The following is a 23,761-nucleotide window of genomic DNA, read 5'->3' as shown; positions in this document are numbered from 1 at the left end:
TGTAATTCCAGTTAAGAAAGAACCTGTTGAACAGGTACACCCACACCTGCGTGTGTGTGTGTGTATTTGTGTGTGTGTGTGTGTGTGTGTGTGTGTGTGTGTGTGTGTGTGCAAATTCAAAACTATTTTTATTGCACTCATCCGTACTTACAGTTCCATGCCTGTATCAAGGTTCTCTCAAGTCGACAGACTTGTTTATTCTCAAAATGTTTTTTTCTCAAAATCTTAATGCGGGTGTCTCCTGCCTCTGGTGTCTGGATGTGACACGGCAGGAACTGTTTTGTTTGGGCTTCGGCTTTTATTACACCTGCACGCCAATGAAGACACTGAGGGGAAATATATAGTTGTGAGCTTGTGAGACATCTTTATTTCAACCTTGGGACCGACCTTTCTCATTTCATTCTCGTGCTATTCTCGATCCTGAAAACTCAATCCTGCCGTTCGTTTTCAATACATTGTTTTATACGAGGTGAGGGTTTATTTGGGGCTGTAGCCAGCCTCCAGGAGCCACCGGTAGGCGGACATGACGCTGGGGGTGACCTCCTGCTCCACTTGGAAGCCCTTCTGAGGGTAGTCCAGGATCCTTTTGACCGACCCTAGACATTGCGACAGAGCAGGGTTCACCTCAGGGTCAAGCGGAGAGAGAAGGAAGGGGCTTTTATATTTCTTTAAAAGTGGCTGACTGACAAACATTACCGGTCATGTAACTGATGAGGTCGGCGGCCGTGCCCACGCCGGGGCGAGGGTAGTCGGACATGTCCATCTGCGGCGAGGTGACGATGGCCTGCGTGCTGCCGCGCTTTTCTTCTTCTTCCCCCTCTTCCCGCGGCCCGGGCCACTGACGCAGGACCGTCGCGTAGACCCGGCGCTCCATGAACGGCTGCTGCACCCAGATCACCCTGCTGACTTTGGGAGGGGTCAGGACACGAGAGAAAAAAACAAAGGAAAATGACATTACACCTTTGAAGATGAGTGCTCGTGCATATTCTGATTACATCTGAGAAAAACATGGTGTAGGGTGGTGTCATGGTCATTGAAAAACGCATACAAATATAAATCCTGGTTAAAAAAATAAAGTATGTGACCGTGTTAGAAATGCGGTCGAATAAAAAAATTGAGATATCTGCTTTAAAATGTTGTCAAGTAAATGTTGAAAGTCAAAACAAACGCCAAACAATCATTGTGAGTGTGCAGCATTCACTCCACCTGGAATATTGTTCTTAGCGAGAACTCTGTGGCAGAAGCGCACGTTCTCCCCCGTGTTGGTGGCTTCGGTCTCCAGTAAGATCTTCTCCCTGGGGACACCCATGTTCAGCGCCACCTCCAGAAACACGTCGGCCTCTGGTTTCAGCCACACGCCTTTTTGAAAGAAGGAAAAGTACAGCGTATGCTCACTATACAACTGTATTCCATATACTACTGCAACTTTTAATAACACTGCAACTTCCAGCAACTACAATGGACAAATTGCTGATTTTAAAGTAAATTTGTGTCCATATTTAGAATTATATTTAGTTAAGTGATTTTTGTTTCTTCACAGAATACAGACCGGTGTTACGTTGGTGTCGAATTTAAGGGAGAAAACTGAAGCGAACCAGAGGAAACGGCAGACACAGCGACAGATAGGAGTCGCCCACAAAGACAACCAGCTGGGGCCTGATCCCTCACACCCACGTTCATCAGTTTGATATGATGTGCATTTGGTGTAAATACATGTTCAACATGTATTCTCATCTTGGGATGGGATCTGTTTATTATAAATTATATGATATATTATATCATTGCAAGTCGTATTGTGTTGTGTTGAATCCTGTGGAGGTGAAGGCACTCGCACTAAATACAGACAATGAAGTCCTACTCTATCCCAGTTGGAGGCATTTACTGTATCACACTCACTGACCTGCCGTTTGGTTTCCAAGGTAACCGGTGAATAGTAACCAAGGAGCCCATCCCTCCAGGAAAAGAGCGGCCGACCTTTCTGCAACACGCATGTCGTGACAGCCCAGGCCGATTATGACATCACTCTGCAATCAAATGGGATATTCACTGATTCTGTGATTTATGACATTGAAAATCATGTTGATAGATGACATTATAATGAAAAAGGACCACTGTCATCAGAAACAATGTTGATACCAATAGTTTAAAACAAAAGGCCCGATGAGAGGTGAGTCAGAAGGGGATCGAGCTAAACCTTTATCAACCGCATATTACGCCAGATATGTAGAATTTAAGATTCATATTTGAACTTGGGCGATGCTGACCTTTTCCAGAGTGTGATGCAGACATAGGTAGTCCCATAGCACTCTGGCCCGTTTCTCACTGTCACTGTCCATTCCCTCGCTTTTTGACCTGGACATAGAGAGAGAGAGAGAGAGAGAGAGAGAGAGAGAGAGAGAGAAAACCCCCAATACATGAAATACCACCATTGAAATTAAGTTTACCCTTCATTCTACCCCGAAAGGGAGGAAACGCTTCTTCCCTGATCAAAGAGGCTGAACAGAAGGACTGCATTGGGGCTTCGCTGACACAGGAAAAAGTGCCTCCGGGCGAACGCGGCTGACACCGTCCGGACACAATCCACGGTTATTTCACCCATTCTACCCATTTTCATTCCTCAGTCATTTCCTTTCTCTCGACTCCTGCAAAGATTTCCATCCTCCCCTCTTACACAAACGGGGTAAAAGTTCTCCTTTACCGAGTATTCGTTGAAAAGGTCGTATAGGGTCTGATAGGCCCACTTAAATGTCTGATCGGTGCTGGTTTCTTGATTTACTATCATTTATTTTACTGACTTTCAAGCACAGTTTGGAATTTTCATGTGGCGCGTTATGGTCAAATGCATCCTTTACAAGCAGTAAGGATTTTGTGGAGAAAAGGGATTTTGAATAATTCTATTCCAGCTGACGGAAGGTAGAACGGCACCGATTGAATGCCATGTTAAAAGCCATTCCTGAATATAGACACGAAAATATAGTAACAATATTGTTATAGATCGCCGAATAAATCACGCCGTTACGTCACATCACCCTGGCCCTTGCTTCACCGCGCACACCCGGCTACGAGCACTGGCACCAAGTCAACACCGACCTGCTGAGGTCGGAGGTCACTTCAGCCTCATGCCACGACCCGTGTTGTTGTTTTTTTCCGCCTACAAACAGAAGCTTTGTCAAACAACTGCAAAATTGCTTTACGCTTTTCAACAACGTAGGGGCTGTCAAAACACTTTCTCGAACAAGCGTCACCTGTTTATTTTTCTCTGGGCCCAATCAGCTCCGGCTCACAGTAAACAAACTACAAATGAAGTAATAATAATAGGCCTGCGGTGGCATCGGTTGCTGTGATGGCTGGCTCTATAATTTAAGTCATATATTTATTGAAAAAATACTCCAATCACAAGCAGCACTGAAAGCTGTTGAAGATAAAATGGTTGACAAGTATTTTTGTTGTTGTTGTTGTTGTTGTTGGAAAAACAGATGATCAATAAATAACAGAATTTTTTTTTTCTGTGCGTGATTCTATGGTAAGTATTATGTGTCACAATTCACAAATATACCATATATATATAACAAAATAAATACAAATAAAAATGGTGGGGAAAAGATTAATTAATACTAGAATAAACAGATCTCTACTGAGATTTTTACACGCAAATTATGTAAATATATTTCTCCATCCACAAATGACTGATGTCTAAGTTGTGTTGCGTGAACCATTTCGCAAATAAACATAGCATTATTTGTATGTGATTAAATACATTTTCATATGTTTTCATTACTTAAAACGTGTAAACACCTGATTCACGTGTGGATCCATTTACATTTGCATTCTTTTGTGACACACATCAGGTTGGGGGGAAAGGATGGGGGGGGGGGGTGGAGTGGATGCACAGAGTGGATCCTGGAGCGGATTCTCACTATGGTCCTCAATCATCTAAAAAGATGATGACGTCTGTGATGATGTCAAAACTTGCCAAAGGCAGGTTGTTAAAATGTTACTGTCCCGCCATGTTGGTGATGGCTGTAAGTAAATTTAGCACTTTGTGGTACTGCCCACAATCCGCCAAAATGAGAGGCCACTCCACTCCAGGATCCAGTGGCTCCCCAAAGTGAGAGTCCACTCCACTCCAGCATAAAGTCCAGGATCCAGTCCAACCCCAAAGTGAGAGTCCTTTCCACTCCAGGATCAACTCTGTGAATCCACCCCAACCCCTCCCCTCCCCGACGTAATCTGTCACGGAAATCAACAATTCTAAAAGCGTGTCTAGGCATTAAAAGCTGTGAAGCAATACAAGAAAAAATCTCTTGGTTGTAGCATTATCCTTCTTCTTACATTTGTACTTTTATTTTTTATATTTGCGAACTGTGACACACAATTCCTCCCATAGATTCTAAATAAATTGACTAACTTGTGTTTTCTAGTAACCATTGCTCGGTCAGTTACCTGTAACTTGGGGGATATCGCGCTCGCACACACACACACACACACACACACACTGCACTTTACCTCCTAACTGTTCCTGCCCACCAGTCCTGAGGATCATGCACACTGTGGCTATACATAGTTGGACACAATCCTTAAATATGCACATTGTTGCTGTTTTCACTGTTGTCTATTGTCTATTGTTCTTTTTCTAGTTATTGTCTTGCAAAGTTGTTGCACATGTCCATTGTTCACACATTGTTCATTGTCTGTAAATTGTTTACACCATTTCCGTCAACTTAAGAAGATAGTTAGACAATGATTATGTCGATGATGACTCTTTACGGGAAAATAATGACGGATAATCTCAATGAATGAAGCTGATTGTGGTTGTTAGGTTTTTCTAAGTAAGCTACAACAAACCCCAAATATATTTAGTTTGGTTCCTCGTAATATTCAGTGCTCTCATTGCATCTTCATATTATTGCCGTACATCTGCCAAAAATTGTTTATTTTATTGTACATTTGATAAAATGATCAAAGGACATTATAAATAACCCATTGGTGGCGTTGTTGGAATTGTACATGCTATTTTCCAACAAATAAAAACTAAAAATGTTTTTATAAAAAAAAAAAAAAAAATTATGAAATTCTTTTAATAACACAATTTCATATACAAATACAATTTAAACCCAAAACTTGAGGAGAGTTTTCGCTACCACCTAGTGGCTGTCCCGTCGCCCTCGCGCTGAAGGTATCCGTCGTACAGCTCCCTTAGGTGGAGGATCAGCTCCTCCGTGTTCTGTCCGTTCAGAGCTGACACAGGAATCACCCTCTGGGCGACCTGGCTCTTCAGGGTTCCTAGATTGGCCCGGGCGGCGGGCAGGTCCATCTTGTTGGCCACGATGACATGAGGCCGTTTGGACAGGCTGGGCTCATACTGATCCAGCTCGTAGCGCAGGTGCTGCAGCTGAGTCCAAGGTTCCGGAGCGGACATGTCCAAAACAAAGAGCAGGAAGCGGCAGCGCTCTATGTGACGCAGGAAGGAAACGCCGAGGCCGCGGTTCAGGTGTGCTCCACGGATGATGCCTGGGATGTCAGCGACTGGACAAAGACAAACCGGTATTTATTTAAAAGAAGGGAATAAAACATGGCCTTACAACAAATCTTATGCAAAGATTGCTAAATAAAATGCAGTTTAAAAGCACATACCTGCTACCTGCTCATGGTCCCTATATTTCACAATGCCCACATGCGGGTTGAGTGTTGTGAAGGGGTAGGCAGCCACGGCAGGTTTGGCGTTGGAAATGGCTCTGAGCAATGACGACTTCCCTGCATTTGGAAATCCAACCTGAAGTGGGTCCATAATAAGATTGTCAATATTAAATTCCAATAACAAACTTTAGAACTTATAAAAGAATGGCATATGTATTTTACAATAAAACCTCAACCGTAGTTAGTTCACACAATTTCAAACCAGGGAATGACAAAATAAAACTAAAATACCAACAATAAGACGCAAATTCGTTAATAAAACTGCCACACATTAGAAATATCAAAAGGAAACCTGAAGAGGATGTTATGTACAATTTAAATGTCTGAAGTTGTATAATGTTGCAAGGAATCAATCAATCATCCTTATTTTGTGGCAAAGGGTGTGCTTGCCGTCATGCTTAACAGCTCTGATTGCGCTCAAAACCATTTCGCATCATTTCAGGCACCTTGGCCTTCTGGGATATAAGCGCTCTCTCTTACCAGCCCAGCATGAGCCATGGTGCGCAGCTCCAGCTGAAGGACCCGTTCCTGGCCTTGCAACCCTGGGGTGGCCGTTGTTGGGGCGCGGTTTTCGTTGGACAAGTAGAATCTGTTTCCTTTCCCTCCCGACCCGCCAAACACAGCCAGATACTCCTGGGTGTTCTGGGATAGATCCAGCACAGTTTTCCCCTCCTCCTTCACCACGGTGCCTATCGGTACCTTTAGGAAATGGAAAAAATACCAGGGCATTGGGTCACACGCTAGGTGAACAACAAGACCAAAATATAACTGTCTTTACGGTTCCTTCTTTCCATAAACAAAACGTATGGTCGTGCACACTCACCGAAATGTAGGTTGCGCCGCCGTTTCGACCGTAGCAGTTCTTGCTGCCTCCCGCTTGCCCGTCTTCGCCTTTGTAAAACGGGGCCACCTGCGCCAATGACTTGACAAGATGGTTGGCTAGGACAAAGGGATCAAAAAGAGATTCATCGTGAGGTTTGCAGTAAACAAACACATGACAAGTAGTTCAACGAGAAGCAAAGCCAAATCGGCTTCTCAAAAACAAATAAACACATCAAATTTAAAAAAAGCAAAAAACGCTCACACGCATAGCTTACCTTTGATAATGATGTTCCCGCCGTCCCCTCCATTCCCTCCGTCAGGTCCCCCCCACTCCTTTCGGGGCTCGCTGTGGAAGCTGCACACCCCCTTCCCACCGGCGCCGGCCACCAGCTTCACGCGACGATAGTCGACAAAATAACGGGTCTAAGGGATAGAGGGGAGATTAATGTTGAGTGTTCACATACAAAACAGGAACACATACCGATTGTATATTAGATATACATATTTACACACACACACACACACACACACACACACACACATATATATATTCATATAAAAACATAAGATCAACCTAGTGCCGAGACAGGACTCTGATGACGTCATCTGCATCCTGCGTCGGCCCGGTTGACCTGGCGGCAGGCTACGCGATGACGTCATCCGGCCCACGTCTCACACGCAGAGCGTCATACCAGCTTCTTTTCCGACAGCGCTCTCCTCTGCTGGACCTCTCGGGCTTTAGCGCACAGCGTCCACGTCGCGCTGAGGCTCCTCGCTCCGACGCAGGCTCCCCCCCGTGCGGACGACGTGTTGTTCACCGCGCTCGACCCGCTCCATCCGTGTACCAGCAGCGACGGCGGAGGAACCCGTGCTAATGTTTTTAGCATCATAGGCTAGCCGGTGTGGACGGACGCTCGGGTCGACCGTAGCGATGTGACCTCCGCACATTTAGCCAGGCTGAGGGGGACACTTACCCCCAGTGCCGCGTGGTGAACGAGGCTGGAATGTCGATAAGTGAAACGTCAGTTGTGTGACGACGTCACCGCAGATGAAACGGCGACGGCAACTACAGCAGCGAACTGGAAATAACCTTATTTGTCGGCGCCGGCTTGACAGACAGCGGCGCAGCGTGCGTAGCTTTACGGGCTTTCCGATTGGCCGAACTGTCTTCTTCGTGTGGTCGTTTTTATGGCAGGCTGAACGCGCCAAACGCCCACCGCTGCCCTCCGCAGTCCATGCGTTTCATTATATATATATATATATATATAGAGATGTTTTTATTTTCCACGTATTTTCTCTCTTTCTATGCCCCCCGAAATAAATATTTTGAGAACTGACTACGGCATTTTCAAAAGAACGTCTCGCACGCACTAATAAGCAATACTGTAACCTCACAAATAACAACAGTAAGTACATATACGAATTGAAAAGGATGAAAAGCTTGCTACATGCGAATAAATGAAGCATCAGTTGTATCTGATTAAACACTTTTTCATGATTTTTTTTTTTTTTTTTTTATCGCTTACAACTTTGAAACACCTAAACCTGCTTTTAGATGGTTGATCCATGTGTGGATCCGTTTACATTTGTATTCGTGTTTTACGACACATATCACGCCCACTGAAGGGGGGTTGGAGAAGATCCTGGAGTGGATCCTGGAGTGGATCCTGGAGTGGATCATGGAGTGGATCATGGAGTGGATCATGGAGTGGAGTGGGTTGTCACTGTGGGGTTGGGATGGATCCTGGAGTGGTCTGACTGTGGGGGGGGGTCCCAACCAACATCCTAACATTGCCGTTAGTAATTTGTAATTTGGTTTATAACTTCGTCCGTCACAGTGAGTGAGACCACTCCTACCAGGATCCACTCCAACCCCACATTTAAACATTGATCTTCTTTTTTGGGCTGCTCCCTTTAGGGGTCGCCACAGCGGATCACCTGCCTCCAATACCTTCTGTTCGGCGCATCTTCCTCCCTTACACCACCCGCCTGCGTGTCCTCCCTCACCGCATCCATAAACCTTCTCTTTGGCCTTCCTCTTTTCCTCTTGTCCGGCAGCGCCATCCTCAGCATCCTTCTCCCAATGTAACTCCTATCTCTCCTACACATCTCAACAACCATCTCAATCTGGCCTCTCTCACTTTTCCACCAAACTGTCCAACCTGAGCCGTCCCTCTAATGTACTCGTTCTTAATCCTGTCCATCCTTGTCGCTCCCAATGAAAATCTCAACATCCTCAACTCTGCCACCTCCAGTTCAGCCACTTGCCTTTGTGTCAGTGCCGCCGCCTCTAAACCGTACAACATAGCTGATAAGCCTTTTTATTTCTCTTTGCGATTAATAATATATTCATAACTATTCATTGTGTAGTACATAACCCAGTCTGATGTTTTCCAATCAGAAACAAAGCATTTCAGATTTTTATTTTATTTTAATTTTTACAAGCAATGTCCACTTTTTCTTACTAACTTTATTTCTTATAAACAACTCTTAACAGGCTTAATATTTATCTTAATCATTTTTTTTAAAGTGTGAAAAATTTAAATCTGTTTGAATGAATATGTTAAATAATACTGTCATTCTATATTACTGAATTAAGTGTTCTTTCTCTCCATTTCCAGAAATATTGTATCTACTGGTGGAGGAAAGAACCACGGTGGAATAAACCATGGTGGTATACTGTAACACAACAGTAGTGTAAGTACTGTTTATTTAAAAAAAATTCTTATTTGAAACCATGATAGAAATAAATTCATTTGACATTTGGAAACCTTTGACCTTCAACCACTGGAGGTCAATTTATTAATATAATCAACAGTAATAAAAGACAGGTTGAAAAAACAGACAGTCTTACAGTAGAGCCGTAAATAACATTCATATATAAATATTCACACCACACCTGCTCTTTCTCTCTCTCACTATCTCTCTCTCTCTCTCTGAGACACACACACACACACACACACACACACACACACACACACACACACACACACACACACACACACACACACACACACACACACACACACACACACACACACACACACACACACACACACACACCAAAAGAAACAGGCAAACTAATAGATTAGTTATGAAACACACAACAAAAACTTGAAAAACTGAATATTGAATTGAAAGCAAACATGTGTACATTTGAGTGTAGAGAAGCTTTTGATTGTCAGTGTTGTGGCATAATGTAATTTAGCTGTCAGACAGCTAGGTAGGTAGTGTTTGGGATTAACCTGCAATCATACTGCGACTGTCTTGTTTTCCCCCTTTGGGATAAATCACAACCCAAAGATGCACTTTCACAGTAATACTGTAGGATACTCAATACAAATAACATTCCTATACAGTGAACTGCAGCTGATTAATGAGGATATCTGAACTGTTTGGAATAAAAACATTATATGTAAAAACTCCAAAGTAACAAAATGTACCTCGTGGCAAAATGAATGACAAATAGAAAGCGATAGACAGAGAGGGAGAGAGAGATAGACAGACAGGCAGACAGACAGATTCATGAAATAAAAATAAGGCTAATGTACTTTTGGAACATACAGTATACTGTACATAAGCATACTACTACCCCCTCTAACACTTCATCTCATTATCATTCCTCTCAGATAAAGAAGATAAAATAACATTTAAAACATTTTCACTTTAAAAAGAAAACCTATGTATCCTTTTACATTTTCCAACAACGCTTTGTACTGTGTAAATGCACCGCGGGGCCTATAGAAAATAAAGGAGATCAGTTCCCCTACTCACACGAATATGGTACTAAATATTAAAAATCCAGTCCCCTACTAGACTTTGCCATCTTCGTACCCAGAGAAACGAGAAAGAAAGTCACACAAGTCTAAAACTAGAACCGAACAAAAGAGCATATTGCACTTATTGAAGTCGAGGTGCAGGACACGTTACATTGGTGTGCCTGTTACTTTGGCTTTTGAGGATCATTTCTGATAAACAGCTAGCGTCACATGGTAATAATAATAATAAAAATAATAAAAAAAAGAACACCTTCACTGTAAACTAAATTAAAGTGCAGACAAAGTGGCAAAGTCTTACGATTTAAATCATAACTGATTGGATCAGTACTGTGTGACAACTTTCACTTTTTGTACCATAAAAATATCTGTGTGCAGAGTAATGCCATGGAATAACACTAATTAAAAAAAAAAAGTGCAATGCCAAAAAATACTATATACTATATGATTATCACGGTAAATGATACACACGCTCAATCAGTCGTCTATCTAATGAGGAAAAATGCAGTTATTAAGACGCAGCTAAAACACAGAACGCTCTGCCACGCGTGTACCACGCGTTGCAGTTGAACGAACAAAACATTCCTGATCAGATCAGCTGGAACGAGCAACACCTCCACATCCGTCTCTCTGCACCCCTGCACCAGAGTCTATTAGATTAACATCTGCACGGATTTATCTTAACTTGTTTTTGGACCCACAATGCCACACACGCATCACTTGTTCTGTGCTCCTATCGAGGACAAGCGGCTTGAAAAGTTTATAAAAAATAAAAAAAATCGAAATGTATGGGAATCAACATCAAGTCAAATAAATTCATCGCAAAACTGAGACGAAGCGCCGAGACACAACCAGCGTGATGAGCAGTAACGAGTCTCCATTTTGGACGTACCCTGTTGCTATCAGCGCTCACACACCTTCATCTGGATACTGCAGTGATTCAAATGGATAATGTAACGGTCACGTATGGCCAGGTGATTCATGATCTGCCTGAAAGAAGATTACGAGAGTCAAGAGGATAATGCTTGTGAAGTCTTCGGATCCACAGCCTCTTCAGCATTTTTTTAATCCGACAGGAAATGGAAGGCAAACTTTATTGCTGATAGTTTCCGTACTGACCCTATGAGAGAAAAAGAACGAATGACAAGAATAGGTTTATATATTATTATTTGTTTTAATATTTTTTTATGTCAATTGAAATGGCTAGTGTACTTAACATTGCATGACTGTAAGTATGATTTAGTCATCCGTAGTACAGTACCGTATTGTGAAGCTCTTTGAGACCGCTAAGGGCTATACACGTAAACTTGACTTAAAGTACCTGTTCATAGGCGTAGGGTCTCTGTGCCTGAGCTCCGGGAGCTCCTTGGGTGGAGCGATAGGAGCTGTACTGCTGGCCCTGACCCTGTGGATACTGGGAGTACTGAGAGGAGCCGCCCTGGCCAGGACCTGCAGGGTGGACAATACATGTGTTTCTATGTACATCTGCATTATTAGGGATGGATAATTCATGCATTTGGATTATTGATGTTATACAGAATATAGAAACAATATGGACCCAAGTCATCATTGTAAAGGATTCACCAATCAGTGTCAAAAATGGCTATTAGAAAAAAATAAAATAGTACATTACAGTACACATGTGTTGTGTATATTTTGTCACATTGTGTATGTGACTATGTGTGTGCTATACAACTTTTTGTGCACACATGTGAATAGCGTGCTTGTGTTTGTGTATTTTTTTTTTATATATACATATAAACATACAACACCAACAACATATCATTAATTTCAATGACAAATGAAATTACATTACATGAGAAAAATACGACTACTACTACTATGACTAATAATAATAATAATAATAATAAATAAAATAATTTCTAACCGTATCCCTGTTGCTGTCCGCTGTAGCTCTGTTGGGATGAGTACTGCTGCTGACTGAACGGCTGCTGCTGTCCAGAGCCCTGCTGATACTGGCTCTGCTGCTGGCTGTACTGAGAGTTTCCTGCAGGTTTACATACACAGGTATTTAGCAAAAAATAAATAAAAATGATGCGCTATACTTTTTTTTTTTTTTTTCAAAATTCTGATAGGTTCAATATATTGATCTGAGGATGATTTATACCTCCTTCGTAGTAATGTTGTGAGGATTCGTCAAATGGCCTCTCGTAGCCTTGTTCCCCATATGAAGACTGTTGATATGAGTAATCCCCATGACCTGCAGAGGACAGGATTCAAAACATGCAAAAAAACAACTCTGCAAAGGTAGAAAAGCCCATTAACACTCGGTGCAGGGATCTTTTCTTCTCTTACTTTAAAGCATAAAATACTCATCCTAAAGCTGCAGCGAAAAAACGACAAGCGCAAACATCACCATTGTCTAGGCCTCCAACTAGTACATGACCTCAGAACACACAAAGCACAAAGAAGCGCTCGAGAAATAGTCTAACCGTGGACATTTTAGAAATCTGAAATTTCGGCACACCGAAAGGGGACAGTATGGACACAGACACACTTAGAGGAAAGAGAACCGAGGCCAATGCCGGCCCTTTGAAGACGCTTTAGGCGATCGTTTTCAGCCCCACAACGAGGGAAGGGAAGCCCATGACTGCGAAGGACGGCTTTAAGATTCACTGCTGGAGTCACTGAACTTTGGGAAAATTAAACCTATGTCAGGACATGAACTGTGAAAGGTGTTTTGAGTGTGCTTTCTTAAGCGTGTGTATAAGATTTAAGGCTGTGTTTGATTACCATCGGGGTAATACTGCTGGTTTATGGGCTCGCTGGAGCTCTGAGTGTGTCCATACTGCTCTCCGTAGAACTCGTCTTGTCCAAAGTACTGCTGTGCAGATCCTGCAAGACAGGCGACACCATGACTGGTTAATCAGGTGCTGGTGGACCCATTGGCTCATGGAACTTGGTGCGGGGACTAAATGGGCCGGGGCCAGATCAGCTTGGCAGCCGGATAGCTGCAAGGTAGTTGTGAAGTTGTGTATCTGTGTGTGTGTGTGCATGCGTGCGTGCGTGCGTGCGTGCGTGCGTGTGTGTGCGGCTGTGAACGTAAAAATAAAAATTAACTGTTAAGCTGGGAGTTATACTACCGCTCAGCACTCATTTTCAGATGTCGTCCAATTTAAACAAAATAACTGATCCTGTGTTGCTGTAGAAATTTAGGACAAACATGTGAAGGATGCTGACTGAAGCTCAGCTGAATTTCAAAATTCGAAGAAAAAAAAAAAAAAAAAAAAAAAAAATCGCGTGAATCAACGTGGACGGAAAGGATTCCGTGTTGTCAATTATCAGAGGTGATCTCATGTCTTCTTACTGGTGGTGTGCAGAAACTCCAGATTCCCCTCGCTCCCTTTCATTTCTTTACGACCCACTAAGAAACAGAAACGTGTGAGTCGTACACCGCAATGTGCTTTTTAAATCATGACAATGGAATCGCCCTGTTGGAGAGCTGAGCTCTGCCTCTTAAAATATCCCTAATGCCGCGCTGGTTCTAGTTACTGGTCAGACACTACATCTTCGCTCAATCACCTGCTTTACACTGCTACGCCCAGGTCTTCTGATGAATACTCCCCTTGTTTAACCCATCAGGTGTGTTCCAAAACCAGCCCCATCACACACTGATTGTGCAATAGTCTTTTCAGAGTAGGGCCATTTTGTGAAAAAGCTTTGAAGAGCGTACAAGAGCATCCCGAGCAAGGCAACCAAACAACCGGAAAACTATTCAAATGTGGACTGTATTTTTCGTACCAACGAGACACAACACTTTTTATTTGATTTAATTCTGAGACCCTGTCAGTCTGCACTGACAGGGTCAGACGAGGGGGCAAATGGGGCAAATGAGTTTGACCAGGTGGACGTCTGTCCACTCCAATGGCTTTAGGTTGTTTTTGTTGCGTCATTGAGAAATATTGCTTTCCTCCTGCTACCCCCTATCCTCCTCTTTTCTACTGTGGACGTCTGTTTCAAATGCTGGAGGATGCTTCACTCATCTGGGAAGATTTCATGACCATTGCTGTTCTCTTGGTACATACTGTATAGTTGAGAGATTTCAAAATAACTTGTTTAGATTTTAGGTACAGTTCTGAAAAACTGCAGCTAAATCACATGTTAAATGAGCTTTCAGTCTTCACATTCGTATAGCATGTTAGTGGGACATTACACAGCTCATTACGCAGCAAACATCAATTTATTGATTTCCCAGGATAGGTGGCATTTAAAGGGGGCGGCCTTGCAATCTATCAGAGGACGGATGGTTTTTCCCCAAACCAATAGCTGTCACAACGCCATCACACTGTCTTATTTAAAAATAATTCACCTATTTGAGCACCAGCACAAATTAGGCCTTACAATCCCAGAATAGAAGCTTGGCCTTTGTTACCGTGGAAACAGTCTACCCTCTTTTTCAAGTATCTGTGAGGCATGTGCCTCGTCCACATCCTTCAATAGAGATGCGATGAAACATCGAGCTATTATTAGACTGATGCTGACACAGCATGGGCAAAGTGATTTACAAAGACAGGGGCTCGCTACGGCACAAGCTATATATCTCTTGTCTGCCTCTTAAAGTGGCAGCAGGTCTCTCGGCCAGTCCATATAGCAGAGCCTCAAATCACAAAAAATGACAGTAGTTTACATTTAAAGGAAAACACTGGTATCTTAACCTAAACCGTAGTACAGAGAAGGGAAACCACAACCATGGGGCGACCACATTCTAAACGTCTCTACAGCGACTGCCCCATTGTACTATGTATTGCAGCTTGGTGTGTTGCAGACAGCTGAAGCCATTCTCTCAATCAGATTTCAAATCTTCTGATGCCAATCACTTTGGTTGACTCCCAATGGTCGAAAAATTTGGTTAGTTAAAAATAATACGTCCAACAAAAAAACTGCAGTCTCGAATGGTTGCCACTCGAGACTTTGGAGGGGGTGGGGGGGCTGAAAAAGTGTCAGGATGTCTTAATCAGAGGAACTATCTATGAGAATACTACGTATTATGTATTGTGTATTATGTATTATGCTGTCGTGAAAACAGTATCAAGCTCAACCTTTTCTTTCACCTGAACACAGCCACTTGACTTAAGAAAGGCCCCTCGATGACTACTCCATTCCAAACGCTCCCCAATCCTGACTTCACTATCAAATCATCCATATAGTGCTTGAGCATGCTCCCACGCATCCGCTCACGCCTTTAATAAATAAACGTGTTCCCCAGTTGCCAAGCTGCGGCAGCTTAAGCCTATAGAAAATGTCCTCCCTTACCTTGCTGCGAGGGGCGGTAGGCTCCCATGGGCCTCTGTGACATCATGTTATTTCCTTGGCCGCCCTGTCCCATCATGCCCATGGCCGGCTGGCCCTGGTAGTGTTGGCTACCAGCCTGGGCCGACGAGTAGTGCGGGGTGGCTGACTGTTGGTGTATCATAGAAACTGACAGGGAGGCGGGGTTATGGAGGAGAGATCTTATACTGTACGTAAAACATCGCAACATATTCAAAGTCAGTATTAACGCAAAAGCATTATTCTTAGGACGGAGACCGGCAGACACTAATAAAAAGGGTGAGAGGGTACAGAAGAGGGTCGCGGCAGTCGGGAAAATCACGAAATCGCTGAAGAAACACTCAGAAAAACGCTCCAAACTTTGAATGCGAAGGAAACGAGCGGAGTCAGTGTATAAATAAAAGATGAATACAGGTAGACAACCAGGGGCGGAGGGGCTGCATCTCAGGGTCGGGCATTAGGAGGGGTGAGCCTGGAGCAGGAAGGTGGGGAACAAGAACGGCGTAACGAAGGTGTTCATCGACACCTCGTCGACGACCTGAATATGTTTGGTCAAGGCAAAGAAGCCATTTGCACTGGACAACAAATTGAGGACGTGCAAATTTTAACCAAAAGTTAGTTCTAGGTTTCAAGGTTATAATAAATTCTGCGCTATCTGTACTGTTAACATATTCGGTCTCTTTTTTCCCCAAATGACTTCACATCCATCTTTGTTTCTTTAATAGATCTTGCAGTCTAGATTTTGTCAAACATGAAAGTAGAGCAGAATTTTGGCCATCTACAGGCCACTAAACATCCATTTTCAAAGCTCAGAACGAACAGGTTCCTGGTGACTGAACCCCCCTACACCTGGCTCACCTTGGTTTGACTGCATGTTGAGGTTGCTGCGAGGGGAAGAGAAGGATGAGGAGGAAGTGGAGGGAGAAGAGGAAGAGGAGGAACCATAGCCGGGCCCGGGGCCCTGGATCATGCTGCCCTGGGAGGAGGGCGCGGGGTGGCTGTAGCTGGAGGCTGAGGCTGGGCCACTGTAGCTGCTGGCTGGCAGACTGAGGGATGAGGAGGGAAAAGCCGACGGCACCTGACCAGGCTGCTGCTGCTGCTGCTGCTGCTGCTGCTGCTGCTGCTGCTGCTGCATGGGGGTATGGCTGGGGCCTGACGACACACACACACAGTCAGAGCAGCCAGCACACAGTGCCAAGGGCAACAACACTACCATTCCTAGCGGCAACCCATTCAGTTTATCTATAGAATTTCCAGAATGAACATTAGTACAGGGCTAGAATGAATGTTAATCATGCCTTTAAAGAAATATGGAATAAAAACAGAAGAGGAGAAATATGGTAGCTGTATGGGACTCCAATAGGGAAAGGGATAGGAAAACATTGGACTGGATGCTTGGCAAAGGCCCGGTGCCAGGATGGAGTGACTGAGGGGGCGGTAAAAAATGGCGAGGGGGCAAATCTTTTTATAGATATGGGGGGGGGGGTTAACTTGCCATGCTTGACACAGCACAGAAAGCACAAAACCACTTTTTGTTTTCTTCTGAGAAAATGTGAACAGGGACGTGCAACGGATCACTTTTCTGATCAATTGGTGCACAGGGCCGGCCTTCTGTGTGCGGGAGCTTTCAATTAGGACACAGAGTAAATTAAATGGATCTCCAATAAAAACACACTGTTTTTATTGCTTTGTTTGGAGAAAAAAAAAAAATCACTCTGATCGTGCTGCAGAGTTGACGGCACTGATATGGCAGGCTACAATATTGCTCTTGCGAGCAGAGATATTCTGCGTGCGAGTATCGTGAAAGCGCTCGCAAAAAGCGCATGGATTTCATTTGCGCTCGTGGATTTTGGTCATAACATCGCTTCTGAAATATATCCTGCCCATGTTATCAAGGCGTGGTGGAAAATGCCGCGGTCCGGCACTGGTCCTCGACCCGGTGTTCTGGAACCTTTAGGGCACATAGACAAACTGAGAAGGGCAGAAAATACAGCAGAGCAGGCAAAGCCCCCTCTTGCCCCCTCGTGGCACCGGGCATGGCTTGGAAGAGCGCAGAATGGGAAACATGAATGCAGACGTCCAGAGAGGCAAGTGCAAGACAAGACAGCAAATAAGATGCTGTGTGATGCAAATAAGTGCAGTTTTTGCGTTTGTGTTTTTGTGCCTTCATAACAAGTTGGAGTGTTGTTGACATGCACATGAGCCAGAGTTAGTTTGTTTGTACAACCATCTGGTTATCCCTTACCGTTGCTCATCTGACCCTGCATTATCGGCGTGGGGGGCAGTCCCGGAGCGATGTTGTCATTGAGGTTGCTCTGAGAGTGTGCCCCGCCCTGGCCCATAACCCCAGAACCCATAGGCACATTGGGATTGGGAGGCTGAGAAAAGGAGAAATACATTGATGAGTGATTGGCTCGAGGAAGGGAGATATGGAGTGGAGAGGTGTGGCGGGACAGGTGGACGATTATTGCATGACATAAACGCCCAGTGCCCCTGGAGTATCTTGCGATGGACCTACCGCAGGTAGCAGTGACTGCATGTTTTGATTGGAATCTGCTATTGTGGCCAAGTACACGAGGTTTCTGTGCAGGATCTGCTGATACCTGCCAACAAAATCCAAAAGGTATGAAGATACCACATGTTTGCTTTCACCTTCCTGTACATGTATGAAGAATAAACAGTGTTGAAGAATAAACAGTGTTGTACAGTTTAACCTACTGTGTGCATTCCGCAGTCTTGCCTTTGCTTTGGTAATCCATTATGCACTGTATTAGATGATGATTTTCATCCAGCATCTTTTGAGAAAACAACACATCTAACTTTAGAATAAATTATGCTCTAAACAGATACTGTAGAAAGACACACACACACACAGTTTTTGGGTCAAGAGATATTTTGGGGACAAGACACTAAACTTAGATGGAGCCACTGAGCATCTCGCAGTCCGTATTTAGGACATCGTACGTCCGTGTTTGCTTTGATTAACGCGGGTAAATGACCCTCGGATCAAGCAACATGCATCCTATGAGACCACATCAGTCAAGGTAAAATCGTACCGAGATTCTCAATTTGGTTTTATTTTATCGCCCAATCTTAGTACATGGAGGTTTTACATTTGTCTGTGTAAACGCAAATCATTATAAAAAAAATAAATAAAAATCCATATGAGAAGACGCATGGTCAGTAAAGTCCCTTTAAATGCCCGTTTTCTGATGTAAACCTATCAAACCATCCGTTTGTTTTTTATTTTTTAATAATAGCAAAGACATAAAAAGCCCTCGCACGGACATTACAGAGCCACCCGAGATGAATCATTGCTTTGTTGAGATCACACCCCCAGCAGACCATACAACCTTATAATAAACCATTAGCCATTTCTCAGGATGCCGCTTTTTCGTGGTCCACTTTCCTCACACTCCATTTCGGACTGGAATTAAAATGACCATCAGAATGACTTTTTACCTTTTGGATCGTCTGTTGTGTCACCTCCCCTTTATTCCTGGGCCGCGCCGATGAAAACGCCACGGACATTTTGTCATATGGGAAATAAAAAAGCGCTTCTTTTTTCTCCTAATGTTTATTATCTGGCGCTCAGCCCTCTGTGACTGTATAGCAGGCTGTTCCAGTGCCGGGAGGGGGGGGGGGGGGGGGGTGGGAAACACGAATATCAGCGGTCATTGCAATGCGAACGACTGAAAAAAAAGAATCCCACTTTAACAGCGTCCATTGCGTTTATATTGTTTTTCGCCTTTTAATGAAAACTAGATTGCTGTACAGTAGAACACTTTCACAAGGCAGCGACGCGTGTTCGAAAATACCCCTTCCTCAGGTTTTGGTGCAGTCCGACCAGCGACTACCACTTATCTCACGAGCCTGGAGAAGGCAGGTGCACGCGAGATGCGCGTGGAGGACGAAAGCAATTTTAGATAAAAAATAAAAATAATAATAATAATAATAAGTTTTACCTTTCCTCAATGGCAGTTATGTTGTAAATGATAAAAAATAAAAAAATGGAATGTCTCAATGAACATGATGCAAACAACCGTCCGCGTTACTTAGTTTATTTACATTACAATATAGAGTTCTCAGAAATAGAAACAAGTTTATGAACGGTTTCACACATCCACTGAAATCTCATAAGGATAATTACTAATATTCTGGCAAGGAAACTGTCTTGGGGGTGGGGGGGGGGGGGAAGCAAAGCAAATAAATATATTCTTAGAGCAAAGAAAAAAAAAAACCTCACCATTTATACTTAATCTTGCCTGTCAATAACACCCCCCCCACCAAAAAAAAACAAAAACCAAAAGATATAAATCTCACAAGTCATATTTCGACGGTAGAAATAATCTATCAATGTAATGAGTCAAAGTGGGCTATAAACACCGGCGTCACTGTTAGAGGTCCGCAAACTATTCCCAAAATGGCACCTAAGGACAGAAGCAGAACACAATTAATTGGAAGGATTGAAACGCATACTGTGTAACCTATGACCAAACAAGCAATGAGGAACACTTTATTCGACGTGGCATATGGCCACACTTCTTTTTAATGGCTTGACTTGGCACAGTCACGGCACTCTCCTTAATACTAACAAAGGAGCACAGTCGCCCAAAGAACGAGTGAACGTTGTGTGAGTGCAGTGCAACCTAAGGGGGAGTTCCCTGCAGGGTCTGGTCTTACTGTATTTCACAGCTGTCCACTCCCAGCTCTCTGAACTGTATAACTCTGCACAACATGTCGTCCTCGCCACCCACCCCTAAATCCACGACCCCTCACAAACAGACCAGGAACACCAAAGGTCTCAACATTCCTCTTGCGCTCCTCTGCCCAAGTTCCCCTGAAATAAGGGAGTCTCAATGTAAACACAGACAACAGAAACGTCACTGCATTCAATATATAGATGCCCAAAAATACATGTTTCACTATGGTTTACCTAGAGTTATAATCAGAGGAGAGGTGGTCAAAGAAGCATTTTCCTTTGTCATAGTAGCACTTTGGCCCCAAAACATCCTCAGCATTGGTTTCACTCTGTGAATCTGCTTCTGCCTTTATTTTCCCCTCAGAGTTTGCATCTGCAGAGAAATGTGAGAACCTTCTGTTACGCGTACCAAGAGGGAAACCATGGACGCCTGTTGAGATCAAGCAAAGCGGTGCATTTGTAGTTTCTTTACAATGCGACCAACCTTTATTAATGAACCTGTCCTGCATCTCTCTCTCCAGCTCCTCCTTAACAAATTGTGCATTTGAGGAATCAAAGTCAAAGTCTGTCTCAAACATCAGGGTGCTGGATGTGGCATTCCCCACCGTGACTCTGCTGCGCCTGTAAGCTCCTGGAGAATATGAAATTGACATGCAATGCAAAAGGCAGATTGGGATGAATATTTCTGGAAATACATTTAAAAAAAAAAAAAAAAAAAAAAAAGCTGCATTTCTTGTTCTCTGGATAAGAAATGTAATCTTTTTTCCATTACGTTTTCCTAATGCAACATGCATGTGGCTTATGTACACACACAACCCCCCGTCACAGCAACATATCCAAGGTTGGCATAGCAACACAAGCAAAGGGCAAACATTGAGTGAAGGGAGCTAAAGAAAAAACATTTTTTGGCCAATAGCTTGCTGACAGGTTGTGATTGACACAAAGGGAAGGGCTTTAAGATTCACCACAAGCATTCGGATGCACAGCAGGAAACTGAAGCCATATAAGGCATTCTTTTGCCAAAAAGACTTAGATTGAACACATTTCCGACCATCCCTCATATTAAACAGTTACCTTGACGACTTCTCTGTGGTAGACCATTTTCATTTCCTTCTGGAGGCATTTGTTCCTGGGCACTGGACACATATGGAGCGGTCCTCCTTTCTTTTGGAAAAAGAAAGGGGGGGGGGGGGGGGGAGTATTGTCAACCTTAAATATTGCACAAAACTAACAATGCAAAATATTATTCATGTTCCCCATCATCATTCTCTTGCTTACCAGCAGATCTTGTTCCACTACCGGACTGTCTGGACCAGTGGGGCCTCCCGCCTTCCAAGCCACGGCTCTGGGGAGCGGACGCCGCTCTTCTCTGCTTCAAATGCTCCACATCAACAGTCTGCACTTCCTTTTCCACCATGGGACCCCTCCTGGCAAGTTGGCTGGGAAGAACCGGCGCTGTGTTGGGAACGGAAGCTGTGAGCTGGAAATCAAGCAAAGAGAAATGCGTTCTCCCTGCCCTCTGCGCCGATTTCAATTACCAAGGCCAACAACCGCGGCATACGGTTGACTGGGTAGAATGCTGGCAGCGAGCTGGTTGTAGGAGGGGATCTTCAAGGGACTGAAAGGCGCCTGGGATGCGTAGAGGCCCGTGGAGCTCACGCCAGACGACTGGACGAGAAAGACAGCGGTGTTCTGTACTGAATTTATTAAACCCATGTCCATTTTCTACTGCGGGGTGAGCCGTGCGGTTCGTTACCTGCACTATGGCTGGGTCGTGGAGCAGGTCATAATGTGATCTTAGGGGCTCACACAGCGTGATGTCCTTAATGTCACTTCCCCGGAAAGTGATGTACTCGTAGACATCGCCCTTGGGCGCTACTGGATTATCGGTGGGGCGCCGCTCCGTTCCAAAACACATCACTAGTTCGGGGAAAGAGCGTTTGTTTAGAACCTCTGCATTGAAGACGATATTTGGTGTTACGACAGCAATGACACATCACACACACACACACACACACACACACACACACACACACACACACACACACACACACACACACACACACACACACACACACACACAGGAGTGTGAGTTTGTAACCTACCTTTTGCCAGCACAACTGTTGAGTTCACGGCATCGATTGTATATAAAATACCCTCATAACGATTTTGAGCTTTGGAAATCAAGCTTATTGTGCACCCAATGTAAGGCCTTTCACCGCTCATCGCTGTGCACCGTGAGCTCGGGAGAAGCCAGTGGGAGGAGCTTATATAATGTCACACACTGGTGGCCCTGGCCGCGCCCCCTCCCCCGGCAGGCGCACCTGAGCATAATTATGTTGCGTTCCAGTGGACACGGAAATCGGTCATTCCCACTTCGAGCTCAATTGGGAGAAGTGGGAACCGACTTGGAAATTGCCCGCAGTCGATGTGTGTTTGCTAATTTTGTTCCAAACCCCCCCCCCCCCCCCCCAAAAAAAAAACACCCAAGCAAAGAGAAACCGTTAATAAGTACAACAATAATAGTCAACCATTTTTTTCATTTGAGTATTATTATTATAAAGGGCCACATACTGTATACTATTGAACACGCCGCAGTAATGGTTGCCTCTTGGCATTAAATCGTATTAAACTTACTTAATAAAATATATCGATTGGATAGAGGTGGGTCCTTTTTTTTTCTCTGATCAATCTTGTCTAGGTAGTCTTGTCTAGGATCCCGTGCACTTTTTGGTTCGTGCCTGTTGCAAGGAATGTATTTGACAACTTATATATATATATATATATATATATATATATATATATATATATATACATATACATATATATATATATATATATATATATATATATATACATACACACACACACACACACACACACACACACACACACACACATATTCATATATACACATGGACACGTATATAGCTATAATAATAATTATAGAAACATCTTATTACACCAATGTTCCAGATAAGCAGGGATATAAAATCAATGAATAGTCCTGGTGTAAAGCACCAAAATGTATGAGTGATTATTGCGTGCGTGCTTCTCTTGGGTTTTGGATGTGATGCTGCGCATTGCCTCGGGTTTTGGAACTCAGAACACCCCACCCGCTTGGCACTGCGCAAAGGTCCGAGTTCGTCCGAGAAAACGGACCACAGAGTTGAACGCCATCTACCGGCAACAGGTCGGGACCGCTCTCGACCTCTCCTAAATAGTTTCCGAGAGCGACAACGCTTTGACTCCTACGCCCAAATGTGCGTCCCCCCGGGAACCCTTTTGGGGCCGTGTGGGCCTCCGCCCCCTCCCGGTGTCCAGGCACCAGAGCAACAGCTGCTGTGGGCGCGGACCTCGCACCGATCGCAGCCATTTTGTGTCCGTGAGAGTGCGGCCCGAGTGGGGAGGCTTCCGTGTGCTTTGAGCCGCCTCTGTGCGTACAGCGGCGTCGCTCAGCGGAAGCGGCACCGTC

General features: G+C 44.1%; 4 protein-coding genes across 4 annotated transcripts; all 4 read right to left on the bottom strand.

The window, feature by feature from the left end:
• Positions 1-477: 477 nt before the first annotated feature.
• LOC307241536 (uncharacterized protein SCO4629-like) lies at positions 478-2,336 on the bottom strand (the record flags this gene model as incomplete). Its single annotated transcript, XM_080015685.1, has 5 exons — positions 478-596; positions 697-906; positions 1,207-1,359; positions 1,901-2,024; positions 2,265-2,336. 5 exons carry the CDS (start codon positions 2,334-2,336, stop codon positions 478-480), a joined length of 678 nt encoding a protein of 225 aa, XP_079871811.1.
• A 2,600-nt stretch (positions 2,337-4,936) lies between these two features.
• Positions 4,937-7,651, bottom strand: mtg2 (mitochondrial ribosome-associated GTPase 2). Its single transcript, XM_080014594.1, has 6 exons — positions 7,212-7,651; positions 6,795-6,942; positions 6,521-6,636; positions 6,178-6,396; positions 5,635-5,773; positions 4,937-5,526 (listed from the first exon to the last, which is right to left on the bottom strand). Exons 1-6 carry the CDS (start codon positions 7,407-7,409, stop codon positions 5,138-5,140), a joined length of 1,209 nt encoding a protein of 402 aa, XP_079870720.1. The 5' UTR covers positions 7,410-7,651; the 3' UTR covers positions 4,937-5,137.
• A 3,737-nt stretch (positions 7,652-11,388) lies between these two features.
• On the bottom strand, positions 11,389-19,115 carry LOC307240858 (calcium-responsive transactivator-like; the record flags this gene model as incomplete). Its single annotated transcript, XM_080014750.1, has 11 exons — positions 11,389-11,415; positions 11,617-11,744; positions 12,184-12,303; positions 12,424-12,516; positions 13,050-13,151; positions 15,570-15,734; positions 16,443-16,736; positions 17,830-17,962; positions 18,103-18,187; positions 18,303-18,379; positions 19,047-19,115. The coding sequence occupies 11 exons, from the start codon at positions 19,113-19,115 to the stop codon at positions 11,389-11,391; spliced, it is 1,293 nt and encodes a 430-aa protein (XP_079870876.1).
• Positions 19,116-20,273: 1,158 nt separating this feature from the next.
• lsm14b (LSM family member 14B) lies at positions 20,274-22,512 on the bottom strand (the record flags this gene model as incomplete). The annotated part of the gene is made up of 6 exons (XM_080015288.1): positions 20,274-20,424; positions 20,521-20,659; positions 20,771-20,917; positions 21,825-21,954; positions 22,043-22,206; positions 22,392-22,512. 6 exons carry the CDS (start codon positions 22,510-22,512, stop codon positions 20,274-20,276), a joined length of 852 nt encoding a protein of 283 aa, XP_079871414.1.
• Between the last annotated feature and the right edge of the window lie 1,249 nt (positions 22,513-23,761).

The sequence above is a fragment of the Zeus faber genome, assembly GCF_960531495.2.
Source record: "Zeus faber genome assembly, chromosome: 15".
NCBI classification, from domain to species: domain Eukaryota; kingdom Metazoa; phylum Chordata; class Actinopteri; order Zeiformes; family Zeidae; genus Zeus; species Zeus faber.
Note: the sequence above shows the minus strand (reverse complement) of the source record. Positions and strands in the feature narration are given on the sequence as shown.

Excerpts from the sequence above, each read along its gene's own strand:
- mtg2 (XM_080014594.1), bottom strand. The coding sequence starts at position 7,409 with ATGATGCTAAAAACATTAGCACGGGTTCCTCCGCCGTCGCTGCTGGTA. Across the intron at positions 6,637-6,794 it reads CGGGAACATCATTATCAAAG|CCAACCATCTTGTCAAGTCA; the intron begins GTAAGCTATGCG and ends CCTTTGTCCTAG. Across the intron at positions 5,527-5,634 it reads GGACCATGAGCAGGTAGCAG|TCGCTGACATCCCAGGCATC; the intron begins GTATGTGCTTTT and ends GTCTTTGTCCAG.